Raw genomic sequence first — 27,632 nt, 5'->3', positions numbered from 1 at the left:
CTAATCAATGAATTTGGTAAAGTAGCAGGATACAAAATTAATGCACAGAAATCTCTGGCATTCCTATACACTAATGATGAAAAATCTGAAAATGAAATCAAGAAAACACTCCCATTTACCATTACAACAAAAAGAATAAAATATCTAGGAATAAACCTACGTAAGGAGACAAAAGACCTGTATGCAGAAAATTATAAGACACTGATGAAAGAAATTAAAGATGATACAAATATGTGGAGAGATATACCATGTTCCTGGATTGGAAGAATCAATATTGTTAAAATGACTCTACTACCCAAAGCAATCTACAGATTCACTGCAATCCCTATCAAACTACCATTGGCATTTTTCACAGAACTAGAACAAAATATTTCACAATTTGTATGGAAACACAAAAGACCCCGAATAGCCAAAGCAATCTTGAGAACGAAAAACGGAGCTGGAGGAATCAGGCTCCTTGACTTCAGACTATACTACAAAGCTACAGTAATCAAGACAGTGTGGTACTGGCACAAAAACAGAAAGATAGATCAATGAAACAGGATAGAAAGCCCAGAGATAAACCCACGCACATATGGTCACCTTATCTTTGATAAAGGAGGCAGGAATGTACAGTGGAGAAAGGACAGCCTCTTCAATAAGTGGTGCTGGGAAAACTGGACAGGGACATGTAAAAGTATGAGATTAGATCATTCCCTAACACCATACACAAAAATAAGCTCAAAATGGATTAAAGGCCTAAATGTAAGGCCAGAAACTATCAAACTCTTAGAGGAAAACATAGGCAGAACACTCTATGACATAAATCACAGCAAGATCCTTTTGGACTCACCACCCAGAGAAATGGAAATAAAAACAAAAATAAATACATGGGACCTAATGAAATTTAACAGCTTTTGCACAGCAAAGGAAACCATAAACAAGACCAAAAGACAACCCTCAGAATGGGAGAAAATATTTGCAAATGAAGCAACTGACAAAGGATTAATCTCCAAAATTTATAAACAGCTCATGCAGCTCAGTAGCAAAAAAACAAACAACCCAATCCAAAAATGGGCAGAAGACTTAAATAGGCATTTCTCCAAAGAAGATATACAGACTGCCAACAAACACATGAAAGAATGCTCAACATCATTAATCATTAGAGAAATGCAAATCAAAACTACAATGAGATATCATCTCACAGCAGTCAGAATGGCCATCATCAAGAAATCTAGAAACAATAAATGCTGGAGAGGGTGTGGAGAAAAGGGAACACTCTTGCACTGCTGGTGGGAATGTGAATTGGTACAGCCACTATGGAGAACAGTATGGAGGTTCCTTAAAAAACTAAAAATAGGACTACCATATGACCCAGCAATCCCACTACTGGGCATATACCCTGAGAAAACCATAAGTCAAAAAGAGACATGTACTAAAATGTTCATTGCAGCTCTATTCACAATAGCCTGGAGATGGAAACAACCTAAGTGTCCATCATCGGATGAATGGATAAAGAAGATGTGGCACATATATACAATGGAATATTACTCAGCCATAAAAAGAAACGAAACTGAGCTATTTGTAATGAGGTGGATAGACCTAGAGTCTGTCATACAGAGTGAAGTAAGTCAGAAAGAGAAAGACAAATACCGTATGCTAACACATATAAATTGAAATTTTAAAAAAATGTCATGAAGAACCTAGGGGTAAAACAGGAATAAAGACACAGACCTACTTGAGAATGGACTTGAGGATATGGGGAGGGGGAAGGGTAAGCTGTGACAAAGCGAAAGAGAGGCATGGACATATATACACTACCAAACGTAAGGTAGATAAGATAGTGGGAAGCAGCCGCAGAGCACAGGGAGATCAGCTCGGTGCTTTGTGACCGCCTGGAGGGGTGGGATGGGGAGGGTGGGAGGGAGGGAGATGCATGAGGGAAGGGATGTGGGAACAGATGTATATGTATGACTGATTCACTTTGTTATAAAGCAGAAACTAAAAAAAAAAAAAAAAGAAATAGAGAATGGCTGCCATTCTCATCTTAAAAATAGCATCAGAAGGTAATTGAAGAAGACGTACATACATACAATGGAATATTACTCAACCATAAAAAGGAACAAAATTGGGTCATTTGTAGAGACGTGGATGGACCTAGAGACCGTTATACAGAGTGATGTAAGTCAGAGAAAAACAAATATCGTACATTAATGCATATATGTGGAATCTAGATAAATGGTACAGATGAACCGGTTTGCAAGGCAGAAATAGAGACACAGCTGTAGAGAACAAATGTATGGACACCAAGGGGGGAAGGGGGTGGGTGGGATGAAGTGGTATATTGGGATTGACATATATATACTAATATGTATAAAATAGATAACTAATGAGACCCTGCTGTATAGTACAGGGAACTCCACTTTGCTGTACAGTAGAAACTAACACAACATTGTAAAACAACTGTACCCCAATTAAAAAAAAAAAAGAAGGTGAAAAAAAAAGTATTACCAAAGATAAAGAGAGACAGTTCACAATAATAAAAGGGTCAATTTATCAGAAAGACATATCATAAAGGTGTATATACGTAAAAACAGAATTTTAAAATAGATAAAGCAAAAACTGACAGAATCAGAGATCCACAATCTATAATTATTGTCAAAAATTTTAACATCAGTCTCCTAATAAATGATAGAACTAAACAAAAATGTCAGTAAAAATACAGAAAAGATCTGAATAACACTGTTAACCAGTTTGATATAATTAATATTTACGATACAAGTCAGTCAAAAAAACAGAACACACATTCTTTGCAAGTACACATGGAACACTCACCACAATACAATATATGATGAGCAATAAAATAAGTATCATAAATATTAAAAGATTGAAGTCTCATGGAATATGTTCTCTAACCACAAGGAAATTAAATTAGAAATCAGTCACAATACAAAGTCTGTAGAAAAGCCTTAAATATTTAGAAATTAAACAACACATTTCTAAATAATCCCCGAGTGAAAGAAGAAATCACGAGGGAAATTAGAAAATATTTCAAACTGAATAATAATAGAAACACAATCAATCAAATTTGGGGGACCCAGCTAAATCAGTGCTTAAAGGAAAATTTACAGCTTTAAAGGCTAATTTTAGAAATGAAGAAAGGCTTACAATCAATCATCTAACTTGAAGAGGCTAAAGAAAGAAGGGAAAATTAAATCCAAAGGAAGTAAAATAAATAAAGAACAGAGATCTAAAACTTACAGTATGGAAAGTTAATAAAGGATGTTTGAAAAGATTAATAAAATTGATGAGCCTTTAGCAAGAGTGACCAAGAAAAATGAGAGAAAATACAAATTACCAGTATCAGGAATGAAAAAGGAAATATCACTACAGCTCCTACAGTCACTAAAGGGACAATAAATAGAATATTATGAACAACTTTATGCCAATAAATTCAACAACTTAAGTCAAATAAACATATACCTTGAAAAAAACAATTTAGCAAACTTACATAAGATGAAACAGAAAATCTGAAAAGCCCTATGACCATTACAGAAATTACATGTGCCATTAGAAGCCCTTTCACAAAGAAAACCACAGATCCAATTGTTTCACTGATAAATTCTATCAAATACTGAAGGAAAAAATAGTATCATTCTTACATAAACTCTTTCAGAAAATAGAGGAGAGAATACTTCCTAATTATTCTATGAGACTAGCAAAACTCTGATAACAAAACCTGAAAGACATTATAAGAGAAAAAAGTTACAGGACAATATCTATTATAAAGACAGACACAAAAATATTTTCAACATATTAGCAAACCAAATCCAGTCATACATATATAAGATAATAAAATATGACCAATTGGTTTTCCCTGGAATAAAGATTTTTTAACATTCAAAAATTAATCATATTAAAAGAGTGAAAAAGAAAAACCAAACCATCTTCTCAAGATACAGAAAAGTCATTTGACAAAAAATCAACACCAATTAATGATAAAACTTGTAGCAAGGCAGAAATAAAGGGGGAACTCCTCCAATCTGATAAAAAGCAAATTTAAAAACTCTACAGCTAGCTTCATAATTGACAGTACTTAATTGAACATTTTCTCCTAAGACCCAGAACAAAGCAAGATGTTTGCTCTTGCTCAAAACAAAGAAGATAAATACAAGGCAGAAATAATACAAGGAAGAGGTAAAGCTCTATTAATAAACAAGGTGACTGTAGATTCCTTAGGATTTTCTACTTCAATAAACAACTAGAAGAATCAGTAAGGGAGTTAAGAAACTTTGCAAGACAGAAAGGTTTCAAAATACAAGACAAGTTTCAAGATACAAGATAAAAGTTTCAATATACAAAGATCAATTGTGTATCTATATGTTAGCAGTAACTTTTCAGAATAATGTTTTAATTGTGTTTGTAACAGCAAAAAAATTAAATATTTGGGAATAAAATTAACAGAAGACACACATAAAACTATGATGGAAACAATAAAACATTGCTAGAGAAATGAGACTTAAATAGACGAAGATACTACATTCATAGACAGAAATTCTCAGTATGGTTAAGGTATCAATCACATACAATCCAAATCGTAATCACAAAAGGTTGTTTTTTTCACAGAAACTGACTAAAAAAGCAAAGGATAGAATAGCCAAAACAAATTTTTAGAAGAAAGAACAAAGTTGGAATACTCACACTATCTGATTTTAAATGACTTACTCTAGAGCCATAGTGATCAAAATCGTGTCTTATAGGCATAAAGATAGAAAAACTGATCAATGGGAAAGAACTGAGTCCAGAAAATGACCCAAATTTTATGGTTGTATCATTTTTCACAAAGGTGCCAAAACAATTTGACAGAGTAAAATAAATTTCTTTTCAGCTGGTGATATTGGAACAACTAAATACTCATAAGGAAAATAAAAATAAAGCTTCACATCCACACCTCACACTAGTTTCAAAAAATCATTTCAAGATGGATCACAGACCTAAATGTGAAAGTTAAAACTATAAAGAAAACAGTAGAGTGTACTTTCATGACAAGGGAGTAGACAAAGATTTCTTGGACAGTGCACAAAAAGCACTAATCTTAAAAATATTGATAAATCAGACTTCATCTAAGTTAAGAACTTTAACTCTTTCAGATACCATTTGAAAAATGAAAAGGCAAGCCACAGAATGGATGAAACATTACTACCTGTCTATCTGACAAAGATTTTGTATCCAGAATATATATTTTTAAAACTCCTACAACTCAGTAATAAAGACAAACAACCCAATTTAAAAATAGGCTAACAGGGCTTCCCTGGTGGCACAGTGGTTGAGAGTCCGCCTGCCGATGCAGGGGACACGGGTTCGTGCCCCGGTCTGGGAAGATCCCACATGCCGCAGAGCGGCTGGGCCCATGAGCCATGGCTGCTGAGCCTGTTCGTCCGGAGCCTGTGCTCCGCAATGGGAGAGGCCACAACAGTGAGAGGCCCGCGTACTGGGAAAAAAAAAAAAAAAGAAAAAAAAAAAAAGGCTAACAGTGTGAAGAGATGATTCACAAAGTAAGATATATTGTCAATAAGCACAAGAAAAGGGGCTTACCATATCATTAGTTATCAGGAAAATGCAAATTAAAGCCACAATTCAACACCCTTAACACATCCCCTGAGATAACTAAAATTAAAAAGCCTGATAAAGCCACGTTATGTTATACAGGCAGAGAAACTAGAGCAACCAACAGCAAACACTGCTGGTGGGAATGTAAGACAATATGAACACTTTGGGAAATGGTTTGCCAGTATCTTTTAACATTAAACACAGACATAATGTATAACTCAGCAATATCAGTTCATTCATGTATTTGCCAACTAGAAATGAAAAAATATGTTCACAAAAAGTCTTATACTCCAATGTTCATACCAGTTTTATTTATATTAGCCAAAATCTGGAAACCCAAATGCCCATCTAAAGGAAAATGAATAAGCAAAATGTGTCATAATGAGAAATAATTCCATATAATGGAATACTACTCAGCAATAAAAAATAATGAACTACTAATATATATTCAGCAACATTTGTAAATTTCACAAATATGCTGAGCATAAGAAGCCAGTCATCAAAGAATTCATATTGCAATTCAATTTATAAGAACTTCTAGACGAGAGAAAACATATCTATGGTGGAAAATAATCAGAAGAGTAATTACTCTCTGGGAGATAGGGATTGACTGGGAAGGGGCATAGGGGAACTTTCTGTAGTGATAGAAATGATCTATCAAACAATAAAAGTGTGAGTTACAAAAATGTATGCATTTGTTAAAACATGCGAAATTGTACTCAGTATTTATTCATTTCACAATATGCAAATGTCATCTTAAGAAAAAAGAACTGTAAACGTACTGAAGTCTAGTATTAGTTTGCTTTTTACAGAGGTATGGGTTAGCAATTCTTACTTCCTATGTGTTTTGGGATTGAGTAAATGAGAAAATGTACTGAGGAAAGTGGAAGCCAGGTTTCTCACTGTTGGAGAAGGGAGTTACAATATGGAAATGGAGAAAATCAGAATGAACCCTGAAGTCACTGGACTAAAATGGAAGATGATAAGATGAACTCATTGTTCATAATTGTAGGTATGAAAATAAGTGCAGATATGTGCATATACGCACGTGTGCGAACATGGACTGGTATGAATCTGTGCAAGCGTATTTCCTAGCTCTGTACACCAAGGTGGCTCAGACGTAATGACAGAAAATTTCATCTGGAGCATAGGTCTTTGTTTCTAAATAACATTCTCCACTAAAAAGCAATCAGGGCTTCTTGGAGAAATGGCTGATTCTAGAGTTGAGGAAGAATAAGAAGAGTCTGGAACATTTTGTTGTGCCAGTAAGTAAGAAAATACTCAAAGAAGGATAGCAACATGTTGAAATTAAAAGGTTTCTCAGTGGTCAAATCTGGGACAATTTAAACATCAAAACAAATGATGAGGGCTTCCCTGGTGGCGCAGTGGTTGAGAATCCGCCTGCTGATGCAGGGGACATGGGTTCGTGCCCCGGTCTGGGAAGATCCCACATGCCGCGGAGCAGCTGGGCCCGTGAGCCATGGCCGCTGAGCCTGCGCGTCCGGAGCCTGTGCTCCGCAATGGGAGAGGCCACAACAGTGAGAGGCCCGCGTACCACAAAAAAAAAAAAAAAATGATGACAGTAATGGAACTATTGTCCATTGAATATCCATTACTATCAATAAATGGACCCATTTACTAAATGCAATGCATGATCCTGGATTAGATTCTGAACCAAGAAAAAAATTACCTATAAAGGACACTGAAATAGCTGCTGGAATTTGAATATGATCTGTGGATTAGATAATGATATTGTATCAATGACCAATTCACTATTTTGATCACTATGCTGTGACTTATAAGAGAATATCTTTTTTCTTAGGAAATATATACTGAAGTATATAGGGGTAAAGGGGCATGTCTCCAATTTACTCTCAAATGGTTCCAAAAACTAACGTGTGTGTGTGTGTGTGTGTGTATATATATATATATATATATATATGATTATGTAAAGAGACTGTTAAAGCAAATGAAGAAAACTGTAAAACAACTGTCAAATCTGAATGAAAGGTATAAAGGAGCTCCTTATACTATTCTTGCAACTTTTTTGGTAAGTTTGAAATCATATCAAAATAAAGTAACAACAACAAAAATACATACAGTACAACTGGAGCACCTACTCTCACGGCCTTATAGTGCAAGGCTCAGTGGTAAGCACATAAGAGACAATCAATTTTTATTAAAGGTTAGATGTACACTTCTTTTTAAAGGAGAAATATAAAAGCATCTTCTCTAGCTTAAGATTTACATTTTTTCCATTTATTATCAAGTTCCTTCTCCTACGTAAGAAACTCCCCCTTCTCCCCAGGCTTCAGCAATCACTCCTTTAAACTACTCTTGGACTTGCCTATGGCCTTCATTTGGCCCTTATCACACATTATTTTGAATTGTTTTGTTTTTTACATATGTATCCTACTTGGCAAACTGGACTGTTAGCCCTATGAGGGCAGGAACCACTTACACCATTCAGTATTTTCAACAGTATTTTTAGGATACTAATCCTAAACATGCTTTGTAATGCTTAAAAATTAGTTGTTGATATTATGATTGTTTAGCTACTATTTTAATAAAACTGTATAAAATGATTTACACTACAAATGTTACCTGAAGTTTTCTTCCTGTAATTGTTCTAGTTGCAACTGTGCATGGAAATACTTTTTTGCAACCATTGTATTTGGATCATCAAAAGAGCCATCCAACTGGTCAAGTTTTTCATTCATCATCTCATTCTCAGAAACTAGTGAATTCTTTTCATCTTGAAGTGCTGTCACCTAAAAAACAAATACACAAACATAAGCATCAATAGCAAAAAAGCTTAGAATAAATCTGACCAAGCCATTAAATAGCTTGGTCAAGCCAACTAGATAATGTCTAAGAATCCTTAGAACTCTGGAGTTCTGGGTCTGGGAGATTTGGGTCAGAAGAAATCAACTTTCTTAATACAGAGAAAACAGAGTTAATACATATAAGAATATCTTTCAAATGTTATGCTTGCTTTAGTTCTGAGAAGAAAATGTTTCTAAGTCTCCAAAATCTCTAAATACCAATGAACTTCAAAAAATTAATTTGTTTCCCTTTTAGGTATAAATTTTTAGGATGCTGTTACCTAGTAAGCCAAAATATACACACATATATACAAAGTTACCATTTTAGGTTCCTGGTAGAAAATTATCAGTTACACATCACATCTTCAGGCAATAGGCACATTATTTGGTTAATGAATCAGTAATAAAAACCTGAATTGAAAGCAACTGCGCACTGAAACTATTTAAAATGGATACAATCATGTAACTTTAGAATCACATCAACATCAGTACTTGATACATTTTTAATTTTACTTACATATTTATGTTAACAAGCATGATTTGCTCTCTCAGTTTTATTTCTTTTTCATTTAAAAACATCTTTAAAAATTTACAGCTGAGGCTGTGACCTTTTATAAGACTAGAAGTTTATGTGTGATTTTATTAAGATTAGTTTGAAAAAAGGTTGACCTCCCATAACTTATAGTATATTAATGCACAAGTTTGCTATTTATATTTTCAAAAGGTATAATCAATTCAGTCCATTTATGGGAATGGGACTACATATTGACACACCAAGCTAATAACAGGAAATTACAATCAAATTATAGTCTTAAATACAGTGTAGGCAAGTTACAAACACTGTCCTCCAAATGAGGAACACAAACAAAGGCTGGGAAACTGTTCCCAGACAGACTAGGAGGAAACAGTTTCTCTTCCTAAATTCAGTGCATGCATCCATTCTTGTCATGCAAGCAGTCTAGTGACTATGACCTGTCATGTACAATCCTAAGTGTTTGGGATACAAAAAAGAATGAGAGGTTGTGCCCTTTTAAGATTGCTACAGCAGAAATGTAAACAATTACAGGACAGAAAATGTGGTGCTTTGGTGGAAGTATACTATGGGGGGTTGGGGGCCCACAAAGAAAACATTATGTTGTTCTAGCTTGAAGGTAGGGGCTGTTGTAAAAAGACTGGTAGAGGAGAAACAATACCCTGTCTTCAAACTGTGTAAGAATCCCCTGAAGAAGGGAGAGAATCATGGGCAAACTTAGTTTTCAATACCAAGTGGGTAACCAACCTTGTTCCTATCCATGCTTTACACTGTGGTTCTAGAGCCACCTTTATCACAGATATGAAGGAGGGGGGTATTAAACATGCGAATTCCTTGGACCCATCCCAGATGGGTGACTTAGAGTGTCCAGTGGTGGTTCCAGGCATCTCTTTTAACAAGATGCCATGGTGATATTTTGTTTAGGTTCACTCTGTACCTGCCTCTGTCCCTTTCTGTTTCTGTCTCTGTCTCTCTCTGAGCTATTTAAAAGAGACAGAAAGTTCAAAAAGCTAAAAAAGAAAAAAAAAAGCTCAAAAATAATACTCATATTCTCACATCACTCAGACTTAATATTTTTATCATAATTGTTTATTTTAAAAATTAAAATATAAAGTAAACTTCTATAGCTGGAGTCCTCTTTATCACGTTGTGCCCAATTGCACATACTTTGTAGACACCTTAAGTTTGAAAATCACTGCCTCATTGAATCTTACACAATGCTGGGTAAAAGTATGCTTTTCTCTAACATACTAGAAGCAAGAATAACCAGCCTCTGTTACTGCAGTAACTGAAGTAGTGTTACCTACTGCTGCCAGGTGGTATGAATAATGACTGGGAAAGGCAGGTAAAGCGTGGTTGATAAACCCGTCCTAACTTGCCCCAAGGCCCCATAATCATCTTGGACCAAAACTATGTGAAAGTTTCTCAAAACTCTACATCAAATTCTCACGTGGATTTTTTTTTCTTTCTTTTTTTAAAGTACGCATAATCAGGCCTTACTCCTGACTTAGTGAGTCATAATTTCAGTTGTCCCAGTATCTATAGCCATAATTTACACAGAACTCACACAGATCTTGATTTAAATGGATCGCGCTTCATCACCAGACCTTTCACTACAGAATCTCCTCTGTTCTTGCATTCTTTATTCTGATGAAAACATGTTTGCTAACTGGATTGTGTCAATGAGCAGTTTTTTTTTCAAGAAGGTGAGTTTGCACCTGCACTCCTCAGTTAAGGCTGTTTCCCTGCCTCAGCATTTTGTGGATATTGCTCCTCTATATTCTGGCATGGAAGTTGTAGGGGAGCCTGATTTTCTTATCTTTGTGGGTGATTTACCTTTTCTACTTGACTGACTGAGTTGTTTTTCCTGTATTCTTGACGTCTGATAGCTTAACTAGGGTAAGGCTTGGTGTTAAACATTATTCACTGATTTGTTTCTATCTAGCTGCAATTTCCTTTTAAATCTTCACTTTGTTGTCCTACCACCTAGTCTATTCTATTGATGTGTTCTTATGAAATTGTAATCCTAAATGAAGTGAAAGTTATTTTCCAAGCTTGGCTGTTGTCTTTTACATGCTCTTATCTGTTTTTGGTTTTAGTCTGTAATGTTCACAGAGATGTCATGCTTTGATTCTTTTCATCTAGTTCATGTTTTGTGGGCAGTTAAGATACCCTGTTTGTTCTGGCATAGTGTTGAAGACTTCTTGGACACCCTTTCCACTGTAAGCCATGGCCCAGTATGTTCTCCCCTCTGGGTAATAGTTGGGACAGTTTTCTCTCCACCTCTCTATATAGCCTTGTGAATGGTCAGGGAAGATAGTGGTGGGGGGGGCGGCGCATGGGGGCAGCTGAGACAACAGGCAATCTTTTTATAACACCTGGGCTAGGCTCTCACTTCTGAGGTTTAAGTACTTCATACCAGGGTGGTGAGAAGTATATTCCATTCCCATGGAGAAATTCCTTTGGGCATCAGACTGTTTCCCCAATTCAGTGTGTGGCCCTACAGCCTTTGTTCCTATCAGAAAGAGTCAGGCCCTTAGTTTCTTCTTAGCCATCGTTTCCACTCTTCCCCAGTCCAAAGAAAATGAAGGACTCATAGCGTGAACTTCCTTCTGATTGGGTAGATTACTGTGAGAAGTCTCAAGATTTTTGTTGATTCCCCTGCATGGGCTGGGGATGAAGGAAGAACAGCAGGTTCCTGCCGTGCAGCACCTCTGTCAACATCATATGCCTGCTTCTTTCCTTGATTACTAGCTTTTAATTTAACTTCATTAGGTTATGCCTTTTTGTTTGTTCACCTGCCCTTGGTGAATTTCTTTGCAGCTTATTTTTCTTTTTTAGTTCATTTGGTTGGGTATTAAAAAAGAATTCCCCCCAAATTTTAGAATCACTCTCAAGTAACATATGATTAAAAGTAAACATTCTTCAAAAATAATTTTCCTTATAAAATTGGGGTATGTATCATATACACCTGTGTGAAATTCATATTGTTAAATTAATTATTTTTGTTTTGATTATACGCAGTTTTGATTCTATTCATTTCACATGTGTAGCAGATAGTTGAGGGTTGACTCTATTTTGATACTGGAATTAAAATGCCAAAACTTGGGATGTCTACACTTTTCAACTAAAATCAGATCATCACATATTCTCCATCATGTGTTATTACAAACACTGAAATGTTTTAACACAGAATTTTGTGTTCTTTTTTATTTTATTTTTTTTTTGCGGTACGCAGGCCTCTCACCGTTGTGGCCTCTCCCGTTGCGGAGCACAGGCTCCGACGCACAGGCTCAGCGGCCATGGCTCACAGGCCCAGCCGCTCCGCGGCATGTGGGATCTTCCCAGACCGGGGCACGAACCCGTGTCCCCTGCATTGGCAGGTGGACTCTCAACCACTGCGCCACCAGGGAAGCCCTGTGTTCTTTTTTGAATAAGAATTTCTCAGAAAACTGTACAGAGGTCCTACATGAGACTGGTAATACCTGAATGATTCAATCCTCTATTCTTTATATGAGGTATTCTGGAGAGAGGATATAATCTTACTTGAAAATAAAACATCTCTGATGCTGTGCACGTCTGTGCGTATATGTGATGATATACATGCAAGGTGAGTGTGGTTAGGAAAGAAAAAAGGAGAAAAGGTAGATGTTCTCATAATTTTGAGACACTAGCTTCGTTCAAATATAAACACTGGCTTTGTTCAAACATAGAGGAGTGATGTTTAAAGATGACGTTAGAAGATCTGGATTCCAGTACTGTCACTGCGCTACGTAGCTGAGCCACCCTGACCAAGTCACTTCTCGTTTCCTTATTTGCAGACCCTTGAACGTTAGAAATATTACCCAGCCCTATCACTTTAGATATTTATCTCATCAAGCAAGGATAATGCTACCACAACCTTTGTTCCTTGTCCTCACACTTTTCAGAGTCAATTATTTATGTAGCTCATTATTTGAATGAAAAGTGCAATTTACATACAGCATAATATGATGGTACATTTAAATCTTTGTATAATTTTTCGAGACTTATTGCATAATTTTCACATAACAATAATAACAATACATGCAAACATATACACAGCCCTTATGCGCCAGGCCCTGCTTTAAGTGCTTTATGTATATTAATTCATTTAAATGTAATTATCACTCTGGGAGATATATACTATTAACAGATCATTTCTCAAAAGAGAAATATGGGGCTTCCCTGGTGGCGCAGTGCTTGAGAGTCCGCCTGCCGATGCAGGGGAAACGGGTTCGTGCCCCGGTCCGGGAAGATCCCACATGCCGCGGAGCGGCTGGGCCCGTGAGCCATGGCTGCTGAGTCTGCGCGTCCGGAGCCTGTGCTCCGCAACGGGAGAGGCCACAACAGTGAGAGGCCCACATACCGCAAAAAAAAAAAAAAAAAAAAAAAAAAAAAAAAAAAAAAAAGAGAAATATGAAGTATAGAGAAATTAAGCAATTTGCCTGAGCATATACAACCAGCTAGTAACATAACCAGGTTCTGAATGTAGGCAGCCTGGTTTGACAATCTACTCCTTTAACTGTTAACTACTGTCTCTCATGCCAAGTTTATTTTGCTAACACGTATGTGCATATGAACCCAAGAATTACATACATGTGTTCATATACACATACATGTTAGCAAAACAAACTTGGATCTCAAATTTATTGGGGGTCAAGCCCTTCTAAATATTTCCATAAAGGACCCTACTTAATATTCATACCCTATAAAGTAGATACTTTAGTTTCCCCTTTTTACAAAACAAACTAAGGCGTCATCTAAGCAGTTGAAATTCTGCTATTAGAATGACCCTCTCAATGAAGTAGTTAAGCAAACAATTTTCAACTCTAAAAGAAAAATTATAAAGTTCATGTTTGAAGAGTCAAGCCTATAACAGACCCTTTCAATGGTCCCTCCATAAAGTGAAACCCAACCTCCAAAACACTTTACTAATTAATTAATTAAAATAAGACTCCTGTAAATTTAAAAAGGAAATTATTCTTCGATCCATACCTGCATGTCTAGTTCTTGGCATCTTTGCCTCAGTTCTTCTTTTTCTGCTAGTGCTTCCTGAAGTTCTTCCAGGGCCCTTTTAAGCTGAAATGGAAGATGTCCTAACTCTTAGTAAATCACATTTTGAAACAAATTGAAAAATATACTTTTATCAAAACACATATATACACTGATGTTGGAAATGCTTTTAAAATTTACCTATTAACAAGTAGTAATATGTTGTTTTGTGTAAATAATATCAACAGAGTCTCATTAACATTTAAGGCTAAGGTCCCACGGAAATAAAATTTTATGTAAATCTTTGTGAAATATTTAAAACAGAGTATTAGAGGATGAACTGTTTATTTTTATCACAGAAAAAAATTTAGAGCACAGCATGTTTACATTTAAATAAAATTTTTATAGAAAAAAATTTTTTTTAATTTGAAATACTTCTTGAGATGGCTGGTGACACTCATGAAAGTCAGATGTCCAAAAATATAACAGGAAAAGTATTTGATGCATTTACCTCTTCTCTTACTCTTCCCCTTATAACCCAGACTGGGTTATACAAAGGAGGAGTGTGCCTTTTCCTCCATGTAAAACAACTGTGTAAAACAACCAGGGAAAGAAGCCTTGAGTACAGGACCTTTGAGTTAATTCTTCAGTATTAGAGGAAAGCAACTGTGACAAAAATCATATTTCCTTATTAGGTAAATTAGAATTAAGCAGAATTTTTAAGTACTATTTAATTATGTAACTATACAGAATGGGCCACATATGTATTAACAAATGTCAGGAAAGTTTAATGCCACTCATCTCTTCAAACATGATCATTAAAAACTCTGGAGATGTACACTACTTGCATTCATGAAGGAATGCATAATAGTCAATTAAGATTTTATAGGAGAATAAACTAAATTTCATGGAAGAAAATAATCTTGTATGTGGTCTCCTATGTAAGCCTTTAAGATAGTAATTGACAAAGGAACTCTATCACTGTTTGCAACATTTTCCTCACATACTAAAACACTCACCTGTTGCTCTAATTCTCCAACAGCATCATTTGTAGGAGAGCTCACTATTTCTTTACTCATCAACTAGAATTAAAATAGTAAAATTAAGTACAATAAAGTAAGACTTACACAGTAAAAAATATGTTTACTTGAAAGGACAGTAAAATGCTTTATGTTTAATTTTTCCTTGCCTTAATTTGATGATGCTTGTATTATTCAAATAAAAAATGAATAGAGGTTTAAGCTAAATAACACAATGTTCAAGCATTACATTAGTGAGGACATAAGTAAAATGTGCTTGTAATATTTAGATATATTTAAAATACTAATGTACTGAAAAATTATAATCCAAGTTCTAAACAATGAATTACTAAATAAAACTGAACACATCACATAATAAAAAAAAATATTTTTCCATAACATGAATTGGCACTTTAAAACTAGAGCTTTAAATGAGTGATGTGGCAAAATTCCTAATTTGAGAAGTCATTTTAAAAGTAGGAGTTACAATTATATGAAACAAAAAAGGATCCTGTAAAATAACTTTTCTGCATATGAAAGGCAGATTTATGCATAGTGATGTTTTGAATTCAAACCAGCAATGCAAACTCAGAGTATACACACTTCTAAAGTCCTAGATGCTGTCTCCCTCTAAGTCATGCCTCTTCCAAACTATGTTTTCCTCACTAACCCTTCACTCAACTTTCCCTCAGGCCTCCTCTTCACTTGACTTCAGCTCAGCCTTTTGTTCTGATTTTAAGAATGAACATGCACCGAATGAATTCTGAATCTCTATGGTAGAACTCAGATAACTAGACTGGCTTGAATCCAGGTTATCTGGCTCTGAAACCTAATTTTCACTATATTTGCTCACAGTTCTAACATTATGATAATGCATATGAGATACATACACACACACACACTTTAAAATTTCAGAAAAGATTACTCTACCTGGCAGAAAAAAAAGAGAAGTTATAAAACTCCTAACTGGGAAGAGGCTCTTTATCCTGCTTAGTTGGAGTTATTTAAAGGAAACTGACAATGTTAATTTAATTTTTAAAATGCAGAGGTACTACAATTGGGCTTGAAGTCCTTCTAAGAAATTTTTGGGGAAAATAAAGAAGGGACGACACAACAGCCAAAGATAAGTAAACCTACTATAAAGGGCTCGTTTATACAGCAATGAAATATATATCCATAAAATCTATGTGAACAGTTTTATATAATTTCGTTTAGGATTTTCATACATATGTGATCATGATATAGCTTACCTCTTGAATAGCAGTCATGACCACATGTTGAACAGACTCTTCCAGTGTCATTATATTTTGAATATGTTCTATGATTTAAAAAAAAATCAGATCTGAAAAAACCCTACTCTTTACCCACAGAAATCTATTCATTCAATTAACATAAAAATTCATTACACATAATTTTTTATGCAAGTATATTATTTTACCACAAAAAATATGTCCATTGTAAACAAATAAGCAGAACTGAAAATATTCATAAAAATATCTATAAATGTTTTAAAGAAAATCTCTAATTTTCTGACAAGGAAGAAAAAAAGAAGAAATTGCAATTAATGTTAAAACAATTATGACAATTTCTTTCCTCTTGATAAATATTCAGTATTATGAGATGAATTCACATGTACAGGTATACCACAGAGATAGTACAAGTTCAGTTCCAAACCACCCTAATAAAGCGATTATCACAATAAAGTGAGTCACATGAATTTTTTAGTTTCCCAGTACATATAAAAGTTATATTTACACAATACTGTAGTTTATTAAGTGACAATAGCATTATAACTAAAAAAACAATGTAAAAACCTTAATTAGAAAGTACTTTATTGCTAACAAAATGCTAACCATCATCTGAGACTTTAGTGCGTGGTAATCCTTTTTACTGGTGGAGGATCTTATCTTGATGTTGATGGCTGCTGACTGAATAGGGTGGTGGTGAAAGCTGGGGTGTCTGTGGCAATTTCTTAAAATAAGACAACAATGAAGTCTGCCATGTCAATTGACCTTTCCTTTCACAAACAACTTCTCTGTAGCATGCAGTGCTGTTTAATAGCATTTACCCACAGTAGAACTTCTTTCAGAATTGGAGTCCATCCTCTGAAATTCTGCTGCTGCTTCATCAACTAAATTTATTTAATTTCTAAATTGTTTATTGTCATTTCAACAGTCTTCATAGCATGTTCACCAGGAGTAGATTCCATCACAAGAAACCACTTTCTTTGCTCATCCATAAGAAGCGACTCGTCTGTTAACATTTTCTCATGAGATGGCAGTAATTCAGTCATACCTTTAAGCTCCACTTCTAATTCTAGTTCTCTTGCTATTTCTACCACATATCCAGTTACTTCCTCCACTGAAGTCTTGAACTGCTTAAAGTCATGTATGAGAGTTGGAATCAGTTTTTTCCAAACTCCTGTTAATGTTGATATTTTGACCTCTTCCCATCAATCACTTATGTTCTTTTTCTTCCCCTCAAGGGAAACATTCCTTTATTTTTAAAAAGTTTTTATTTTACATTGGAGTATAGTTGAGTTACAATGTTGGTTCATTTCAGGTGTACAGCAAAGTGATTCAGTTATACATACACATATATATCCATTCTTTTTCATATTCTTTTCCCATATAGGTTATTACAGAGTACTGAGTAGAGTTCCCTGTGCTATAGAGTAGGTCTCTGTTGATTATCCATTTCATATATGGTAGTGTACATATGTTAATCCCAACCTCCTAATTTATCCCTCCCCACTACCTTTCCCCTTTGGTAAACATAAGTTTGCTTCCTAGGTCTGTGAGTCTGTTTCTGTTCTGTAAATAAGTTCATTTGTATCATTTTTTAGATTCCACATATAAGTGATATAATATGCTATTTGTCTTTCTCTGTCTGATTTACTTCACTCAGTATGATAATATCTAGGTCTATCTATGTTGCTGTAAATGGCATTCTTTCATTCTTTTTTATGGCTGAGTAATATTCCATTGTATATATGTACCATATCTTCTTTATCCATTCATTTGTTGATGGACATTTAGGTTGCTTCCATGTCTTGGCTATTGTAAATAGTGCTGCAATGAACACTGGGGTGCACGTACCTTTTCAAATTATGGTTTTCTCTGGATATATGCCCAGGAGTGGGATTGCTGGATCAAATCTATTTTTAGTCTTTAAAGGAACCTCCATACTGTTCTCCATGGTGGCTGTACCAATTTACATTCCCACCAACAGTGTAGGATGACACAAACAGATGAAAAGATATACCATGTTCTCAGATTGGAAGAATCAATATTGTCAAAATGACTATACTACCCAAGGTGATCTACAGATTCAATGCAATCCCTGTCAAAATACCAATGGAATTTTTTGCAAATCTAGAACAAAAAAGCTTAAAATTTGTATGGAAACACAAAGATCCCGAATAGCCAAAGCAATCTCGAGAAAGAAGAACAGAGCTGGAGTAATCAGGCTCCCTGACTTCAGACTATACTACAAAGCTACAGTAATCAAAATTGTTTGGTATTGGCACAAAAACAGAAATATAGAACAATGGAACAGGATAGAAAGCCCAGAGATAAACCCCCACACCTATGGTATATTAATCTATGACAAAGGAGACAAGAATATACAATGAAGAAAAGACAGTCTCTTCAATAAGCGGTGCTGTGAAAACTGGACAGCCACATGTCAAAGAATGAAATTAGAACATTCTTTATCATCATACACAAAAAAAAACCTCAAAATGGATTAAAGACCTAAATGTAAGACTGGATACTATAAAAACTCTTAGAGGAAAACACAGGCAGGACAATCTTTGACATAAATCACAGCAAGATCTTTTTTGATCCACCTTCTAGAGTAATGAAAATAAAACCAAAAATAAACAAATGGGACCTAATTAAACTTAAAAGCTTTTACACATCAAAGGAAACCATAAACAAAATGAAAAGACAACCCACAGAATGGGAGAAGATACTCGCAAACAATGCAACCGACAAGGGATTAATCTGTAAAATATACATACAGCTCATGCATCTCAATATCAAATAAACCCCAAACAAGCCAATCAAAAAATGGGCAGAAAATCTAAATAGACATTTCTCCAAAAAAAGACATACAGATGGCCAAAAAGCACACGAAAAGATGCTCAACATCACTAATTATTAGAGAAATGCAAATCAAAACCACAATGAGTATCACCTCACACTAGTCAGAATGGCCATCATCAAAAAGTCTACAAACAATAAATGCTGGAGAGGGTGTGGAGAAAAGGGAACCCTCTTATCACCTATGTTCTTAATGGCATCTACAATAGTAAATCTTTTCCAGAAAGTTTTCAATGTACTTTGAAAACCAGATCCATCAGAGGAATCACTATTTATGGCAGTTATAGCCTTACAAAATGTACTTCTTAAATAGCAAGACTTAAAAGTTAAAATTACTTCTTGATCCATGAGTTGCAGAATAGATGTTTTGTTAGCAGGTATGAAACCAACATTAATTTTGTTGAACATCTCCATCAAAGCTCTTGAGTGACCAGATGCTTTGTCAATGAGCAGTAATGTTTGAAAGGAATGCTTCTTTTTGTGAGAAGTAGGTCTCCACAGTGGGCTTAAAATAGTCAGTAAACCATGCTGTAAACAGATGTGCTATCACCCAGCCTTTGTTGTTCCATTTTTAACACAGGCAGATTACATTTAGCATAGTTCTTAAGGTCCTAGGATTTCCAGAATGATAAATGAGCACGGGCTTCAACTCTGTCACCATCTACCTTAGCAAGAGAGTCAGCCTGTCCTTCAAAGCCAGGCACTGACTTTTCCTAGCTCCCTATGAAAGTCCTAGATGGCATCTTCTTCCAATAAAAGGCTGTTTTGTCTACACTGAAAATATGTTGTTTAATATAGTGGCCTTCATTAATTATCTTAGCTACATCTTCTAGATAACTTGCTGTAGCTTCTACATCAGTACCTGCTGCTTCACCTTGTACTTTTATGTTCTGGAGATGGCTTTCCTTAAACCTCATGAACCAACCTCTGCTAGCTTCAAACTTTTCTTCTGCACTGTCCTCATCTCTCTCAGCCTTCACAAGATTGAAGTCAGAGCCTTGCTCTAGATTAGGCTTTGGCTGAAGGGAATGTTGTGGCTGGTTTGATCTTCTATCCAGACCACTAAAATGTTCTCCCTATAAACAATAAGACTGTTTCGCTTTCATATCATCGGTGTGTTATTATACCAGCACTTTTAATCTCCTTCAAGAACTTTTTCTTCATACTCACAATTTGGTTGTTTGGTGGAAGAGGCCTAGATTTTGGCCTCTCTTGTCTTTCGGCATACCTTCCTCATTAAGCTTAATCATTTCTAGCTTTTGATTTAAAGTAAGAGATTGGGACCCTTCCTTTCACTTGAACATGTAGAGGCCACTGCAGGGTTATTAACTGGCCTAATTTCAATATTATTGTGTATCAGGGAGTAGGGAGGCCTGAGGAAGGGAGAGAGATGGGGAAATGGCTGGTTGGTGGAGTGGTCAGAACACATACAACATTTATAACATTTACTGATTAAGTTTACCATGTTACTATGGGTGCAGTTCATGGTGCCTCAAAACAATTACAATAGGGCTTCCTTGGTGGCGCAGTGGCTGAGAATCTGCCTGCCAATGCAGGGGACACAGGTTCGAGCCCTGGTCCAGGGAGATCCCACATGCCACGGAGCAACTGGGCCCGTGAGCCACAACTACTGAGCCTATGCGTCTGGAGCCTGTGCTCCACAACAAGAGAGGCCGAGACAGTGAGAGGCCCACGCATCGCGATGAAGAGTGGCCCCCGTTCACCACAACTAGAGAAAGCCCTCGCACAGAAACGAAGACCCAACACAGCCAAAAATTAATTAATTAATTAAAAAAACAATTACAATAGTAACACCAAAAAGCACTGATCACAGATCACCATAATAAATATAATAATAATGAAAAAGTTTGAAATATTGTGAGAATTACAAAAATGTGGCACAGAGACATGAAGTGAGCAAATGCTGTTGGAAAAATGGTGCTAATAGATTTGTCGGACATAGGGTTGCCACAAACCTTCAATTTGTGAAAAACACAATAAAGCAGAGCTCAATAAAATAAGGTATGCCTGTATTCAGTGAACTCTTAAGATCTAAGCTCAGAAAGTTTTATTTATCACCTACTTAGTTCATTTCAGGAAGGTTTTCAATGAAGAGACTTATACAGCTTCCTGCAAACACCTGCTCAACATTCACCAAATCTCACCTTAAGGAGATTCTTATACCTTAACACACACTCACACACACAGTGTGGGAGTGCAATAAGTTGATTCTGTCACAATTAGAAGTGATGAATCATGAGAAAGAGTTTTTCCTGTATTCGCAGGTTTAGATCAACAGCAACTGTATGTTCTCCACCTAAAACAATTTTCCAAAAATTTTAAGGATTTATTATTTTCTAATGCTTTTATTGTTTTAATGATACTTTTGGAAGACTTCTAAAAGTTCTCTAAATCTCTCTTTTATTTGTGAAGCCAATTACTGGAAAAAAATTCTGATAGATTCTGGTATGCACCTGACCACTAAATTCTATGGTTGTGTGTGTGTGTCGGAGGGGGAAGAATTAACTAGATGAGGCACAAGCAATGGAATGATTTCTTTTAACTGGATTTGTTGGATAATGGAGTGTTTCAAGTCTACTGAAACCTTCATAAAATTTTTCTCTTTCCACACCAAGATAAACAGGGTACTGTTAACCAAATTAGTTAATTCTTTCAAGATTAAGACTGCTGCAATACCTTTGAATCATTTTGAAAATCAATTCTCACTGAAAAGTATAAATATGTGGGAGGTGGTTTATATTATGGATGTGTTTTGGTTTTACATTTTAATTAAATTACTACAAGTTTTTTTCCATTTATCTGCTCACTCCTAAAAATTGAGACCCCAGACACATACCTCCAAAAATAAATCCAATTAGATAATCCTGACTTTCTAAATAATGAAAATTAAACTATTTCTTTATATTTATTACTTGCTAAACTTTTATTTATATACCCAGGAATTGAGCCTCCCTTTAAAGATCTGAGGTAAAAATTGCTAAGTTATGCTTAAAACTAAATTATGAAAATACTACATATTATATCAATATTTATAGGAGGCAACAAAACTTAAGGGAAAATTATAGCTTAAAACATCAATTATAGCTTAGAATAGAAAGAACTGATTAACTCACAATAGAAGCAATGAGATAACAGAATAGATATTAAATAGTACAAACAAAATGAATCAAAGCCCAAAGATGGTTCTCTGAAAAAGACTATTAAAACCAACAAACATGCTAAAGTTAAGCAAAAAGATGTTATAAGTAACCAGTAATTGAAATAGAAACAAAGCATTAAATAGAAAAATAAAAAGGATCACAGTAACAGAAAATTGCTAATTCATAAAAGAATTACGATTTGTCAATTTGTAGTTAAAAATTTATAGAAGTTTTAACTTTCCACAAGAAAACATTTCTTACTTTCATTAAACAAAACAAAACAACAGAAACACCCTAATATAGAGACCTTTGACATTATCTATGAGAAATAAAAGCCTATGGAGAAGTACTGACTTGACCTAGAAAAAAAACAGCCAGTTAATAATAGAGATGGACTAATATGAAAGTTTTCTGATACCCAAACCCTTTCTTATGATAAACTATAGCTGATTCCATGTGTTTCATTTTTCTCCTTCCTGAATTGATTCTTACTGAATTTATCTTGTCTCATATGTTCTCTTCATTAGTTAGATAACACTGAATGTGTTTTCTAAGGTTCTGACTTAAAATGTTTTAAAAACTTCAGCACCCAACATTCTTTTATGAAGGTGATGTCCTAAGGCCAATTTTGGATGAGCATGCAAAAAACATCAGCATCAAAAATGTCATCACCCAGGGCTTCCCTGGTGGCGCAGTGGCTGAGAGTCCGCCTGCCGATGCAGGGGACACGGGTTCATGCCCCGGTCCAGGAGGATCCCATATGCCACAGAGTGGCTAGGCCCGTGAGCCATGGCTGCTGAGTCTGCACATCCGGAGCCTGGGCTCCGCAACGGGAGAGGCCACAACAGTGAGATGTCCGCGTACCGCCAAAAAAAAAAAAAAAAAAATGTCATCTCCCAGACTGATGCAACTCCCTCAAGGAAGTAGACCTTGGTCTGTTCAGTTCACATTTTATTCATTACATTCAACCAAAAATGTTCTTTTTGTACTCAGCAGGATATGGATCACTGTGTTCATATATACCAACATAGCACACCAATTCCATTTATATCATCAGACTGCTTATCTTTATCTGGAGGATACTTTGGAAGCATTCTTCTGAAAAGAGCAGAATATCATCTGAAGAAGCCTGTATTTTAATTTAGTAGCTGCATAATCATTTATGAAAATCTGAATCAACCTAAGGTTCTGTCTCTCACATGTTAAAGAGATAATGTATCAAATAAATAAGTACAATTTTTATTGAATATCCACTAAGTCCTAAGCATTGATTAAATTAACCTAATTAAAGTACATTTTATTTAGCCACTGAATACGAATCTCAGAATCCAGGTACAGTTAGGATACTGAAGATTTATAGCTTTTTAATGACAGAGCTGTGCTCAAATTCAGATCTTCTGGCTTACATTTCAGTGTGCTTTCCACCAATCTACAACAGTACATTTTTATGCGATTTCCTATAACAATGTAGGTTGTCTTTAGAAAGTAGATATCCTCAAATGATTGAAATTCACTTACCTTGCTTCTTTTCACAGTTGACAGCACAACCTAAAATAAGCTGGAGCAACCTCCCAAGCTCCACAGAATTTGAACATTCAGTTATTTGGTTTAAATCAGGGATAAGTTCTTCAGAAATCTGTTGTCCCAAAAACTGCAGTGTTAAAAATAAATTAGATCACTCATTTTTGTAGGCTACAGAGAACTGACTACATTGAATTATTACAAGGAAAATAAATTATAAATAGGTTCATGAAATGACTCAGATAAATTAACAAATGATAAACCCACAATTATTGACTAAAACCAGTTAGTAAAGTTCAAGCAACCTCCCAAAATTTTGAGAGCCAACCAAAAGCAACTAAAATGGTTTTATAACAAATATCCTTCACCCCACTGTCAGAGAGAGCAACTGTTTAAGAAGCCCCTGGCCTGATCTATTATGGTAAAACTTATGCTTTTCCATAAAAAAATAAACAGACTTAAGTCAAAGAAAATTCATAATATTTTGATACATATTCAATGAACAGAGAACCACAAAATAAACCAAATGAACAACAAATCTAATGGATTAATCTTTCCTGGCTCTATCTTTTTTTCTTTTAAGATTGTTTTTTTCTTTTTTCTTTGGCTGTGCCATGCAGCTTGCAGGATCTTAATTCCCTGACCAGAGATTGAACCCTGGCCCTGGAAGAGAAAGTGCCAAGTCCTAACCACTGGACTGCCAGGGAATTGCCAAGGCTGTTTTTTTCAAGAAACTAAAAAGTATTCTTGCCATTAAAAAAAAAAAAAAAAAAACTTCAAAATGAGTTTTAGGCATTAATGAATTGAAAAATTTTAGTTCTAAAATTATTTGCAAGAAACTACAAGTTCAATTGTATGAAAACTTTAAAAAGTAAAAACAAAATCCTTTAATGGCAAAACCAAACCAAAAGCTTTTACACGTTAAGCAATAAATTTTCTTATATCAAATAATCCTGCTAGAGAACTTCTTAAGATGCTGAATAAGAAAAACAAATCACTTGAATAAAGCATTATCTAATGTGACTTTAATACTACTTTTATTTTGCATTTTTTTCCCAATTCACTTGCACAAGCATAATTTCATAGTATGTCTTTGCTGTTATTTACATTGGAAAGAAATATCAAAACAATGCTTTAAATAGAGAAGTACTTTAGTTATAAGGTCTACTTTATAGCACTGCATAAAATCAAATTATATAAAGATGAAAGTAATTTTATTTGAGAAAAAAATCAACTTAAAGAGTATCAATATAGAAACATTATTTTACAAATCAATATATTACTTTTTAGCCCCTTTATGTTAACAAAATTTGAGTGTTCTAAAAATGGAAAAATCATAATATATTTCAATTATGAATTATATACCAGTAAAATGTTATAAACAAAAAGCCAAGTCATTTTTCAGTGTCAATATAATTATCACAGAGTATTTTATATTTGAACAAAGTCAGATGATTTTCATACCTCATTGTAATAACCCATAATTCCTTGAAGTACCTTCTTTAAATTACTAGCCTAATGGAGGAAAAAAAAGAAATAATTTAATATTAACAATGAAAGAAAATATATGTCAAGGTGAAATACAATAAAACCTTCCTGATAAAAATGACAACAAAAACATATTTTAGAGTTCTATAAATACAAATAATGGTTTTTAAATATCAAAGCTTTATTCAGAGTTTGATTAAAGAAAAAATGTCTTCTTCCTTAGATAGTTGAACCAGAGTGATTGTATTTAAAGTGAGCCACAACGAATTCAAGTACCAACTTAAAAGATTTAGCTATGAGCATGTCCACCTTCAGTCATGAGTGAGTAACTGGATCTAGACTTACTCTCCACGACAAACAACTAGAAAACAGGACAAAATACAAGGAATATTGTTTTCACGCTTTAGCCAAAAGACAATATAGAACTCTAATTTCTAAGAGAAGGAAAAAAAGGTGAGCCCTACACTAGTCTAAGACTTCTCTCTAGAGGCAATTTTCATACCATGGCACAGGGAGGTGGAAACAAAACAAAGCCTGGGAGTCGCGACTGAAAGTGCGGAGCCCAGTGACGGGCGTGGGACGCTGGGGCTGCTGCTGCCGCCGCCAAGAAGCCTGTGTGCGAGCGCAGGTCACTGTCCACACCGCCCTTCCGGGAGACTGTGCAGCCCGCCACTGCCGGGGTCCCGGGATCCAGGGGCGGCTTCCCTGGGAGAACGCACGGCACGCCTCGGGCTGGTACAACGTCACGCCGACCTCTGCGGCTGCAGGCTCGCCCCGCACTCCGTGCCCCTCCCTCCCTCCTGGCCTGAGTGAGCCAGAGTCCCCGAAGAGGCTGCTCCTTTAACCCTGTCCTGTCTGAGCGAAAAACAGACGCCCTCCGGCGACCTACACGCAGAGGCGGGGCCAAATCCAAAGCTGAGACCCAGGAGCTGTGAGAACAAAGAAGAGAAAGGGAAACCTCTCCCAGCAGCCTCAGAAGCAGCGGATTAAAGCTCCACAATCAACTTGATGTACCCTGCATCTGTGGAATACATGAATAGACAACAAATCATCCCAAATTGAGGAGCCAGGAGTCAATGCTGTGCCTCTGAGGTGGGAGAGCCAACTTCAGGACACTGGTCCACAAGAGACCTCCCAGCTCCACATAATATCAAACGGCGAAAATCTTCCAGAGATCTCCATCTCAACACCAGCACCCAGCTTCACTCAACGACCAGCAAGCTACAGTGCTGGACACCCTATGCCAAACAACTAGCAAGACAGGAACACAACGCCACCCATTAGCAGAGAGGTGGCCTAAAATCATAAAAAGTCCACAGACACCCCAAAACACACCACCAGACGTGGACCTGCCCACCAGAAAGACAAGATCCAGCCTCATCCACCAGAACACAGGCACTAGTCCCCTCCACCAGGAAGCCTACACAACCCACTAAACCAACCTTAGCCACTGGGGACAGACACCAAAAACAACGGGAACTACGAACCTGCAGCCTGCAAAAAGGAGACCCCAAACACAGTAACATAAGCAAAATGAGAAGACAGAAAAACACACAGCAGGAGAAGGAGCAAGATAAAAACCCACCAGACCTAACAAATGAAGAGGTAATCGGCAGTCTACCTGAAAAAGAATTCAGAATAATGATGGTAAAGATGATCCAAGATTCTATTTCCAAGATCCAAAATCTTGGAAATAGAATAGACAAAATGCAAGAAACAGTTATCAAGGACCTAAAAGAACTAAAGATGAATCAAGCATCGATTAAAAACACAATACCTGAAATAAAAAATACTCTAGATGGGATCAATAGCAGAATAACTGAGGCAGAAGAACGGATAAGTGAAGTGGAAGATAAAATAGTGGAAATAACTGCTACAGAGCAAAATAAAGAAAAAAGAATGAAAAGAACAGAGGACAGTCTCAGAGACCTCTGGGACAACATTAAACGCACCAACATTCGAATTATAGGGGTTCCAGAAGAAGAAGAAAAAAAGAAAGGGACTGAGAAAATATTTGAAGAGATTATAGTTGAAAACTTCCCTGATATGGGAAAGGAAATAGTTAATCAAGTCCAGGAGGCACAGAGAGTCCCATACAGAATAAATCCAAGGAGAAGTACGCCAAGACACATACTAATCAAACTGTCAAAAATTAAACACAAAGAAATCATATTAAAAGCAGCAAGGGAAAAACAACAAATAACACACAAGGGAATCCCCATCAGGATAACAGCTGATCTCTCAGCAGAAACTCTACAAGCCAGAAGGGAGTGGCAGGACATAATTAAAGTGATGAACGAGAAAAACCTGCAACCAAGATTACTCTACCCAGCAAGGATCTCATTCAGATTTGATGGAGAAATTAAAACCTTTACAGA

The 27,632-nt window shown here is 35.8% G+C and overlaps 1 protein-coding gene across 1 annotated transcript in view; it reads right to left on the bottom strand.

Annotated features, from left to right (window-relative positions):
• Positions 1-27,632, bottom strand: part of HOOK1 (hook microtubule tethering protein 1) — a 73,762-nt gene that overhangs the window by 25,803 nt on the left and 20,327 nt on the right. Inside the window, exons 4-9 of the mRNA XM_060084118.1 lie at positions 25,231-25,281; positions 23,764-23,896; positions 16,229-16,296; positions 14,979-15,041; positions 13,963-14,046; positions 8,194-8,360 (exon numbers count right to left, since the gene is read on the bottom strand). Of these exons, the coding sequence (XP_059940101.1) occupies positions 8,194-8,360; positions 13,963-14,046; positions 14,979-15,041; positions 16,229-16,296; positions 23,764-23,896; positions 25,231-25,281 (566 nt within the window). The remainder of the gene's footprint in view (positions 1-8,193; positions 8,361-13,962; positions 14,047-14,978; positions 15,042-16,228; positions 16,297-23,763; positions 23,897-25,230; positions 25,282-27,632) is intronic.

This window comes from Mesoplodon densirostris, chromosome 2 (assembly GCF_025265405.1).
Source record: "Mesoplodon densirostris isolate mMesDen1 chromosome 2, mMesDen1 primary haplotype, whole genome shotgun sequence".
Classification (NCBI taxonomy): domain Eukaryota; kingdom Metazoa; phylum Chordata; class Mammalia; order Artiodactyla; family Ziphiidae; genus Mesoplodon; species Mesoplodon densirostris.
This window is presented reverse-complemented; position numbering and strand designations above follow the sequence as displayed.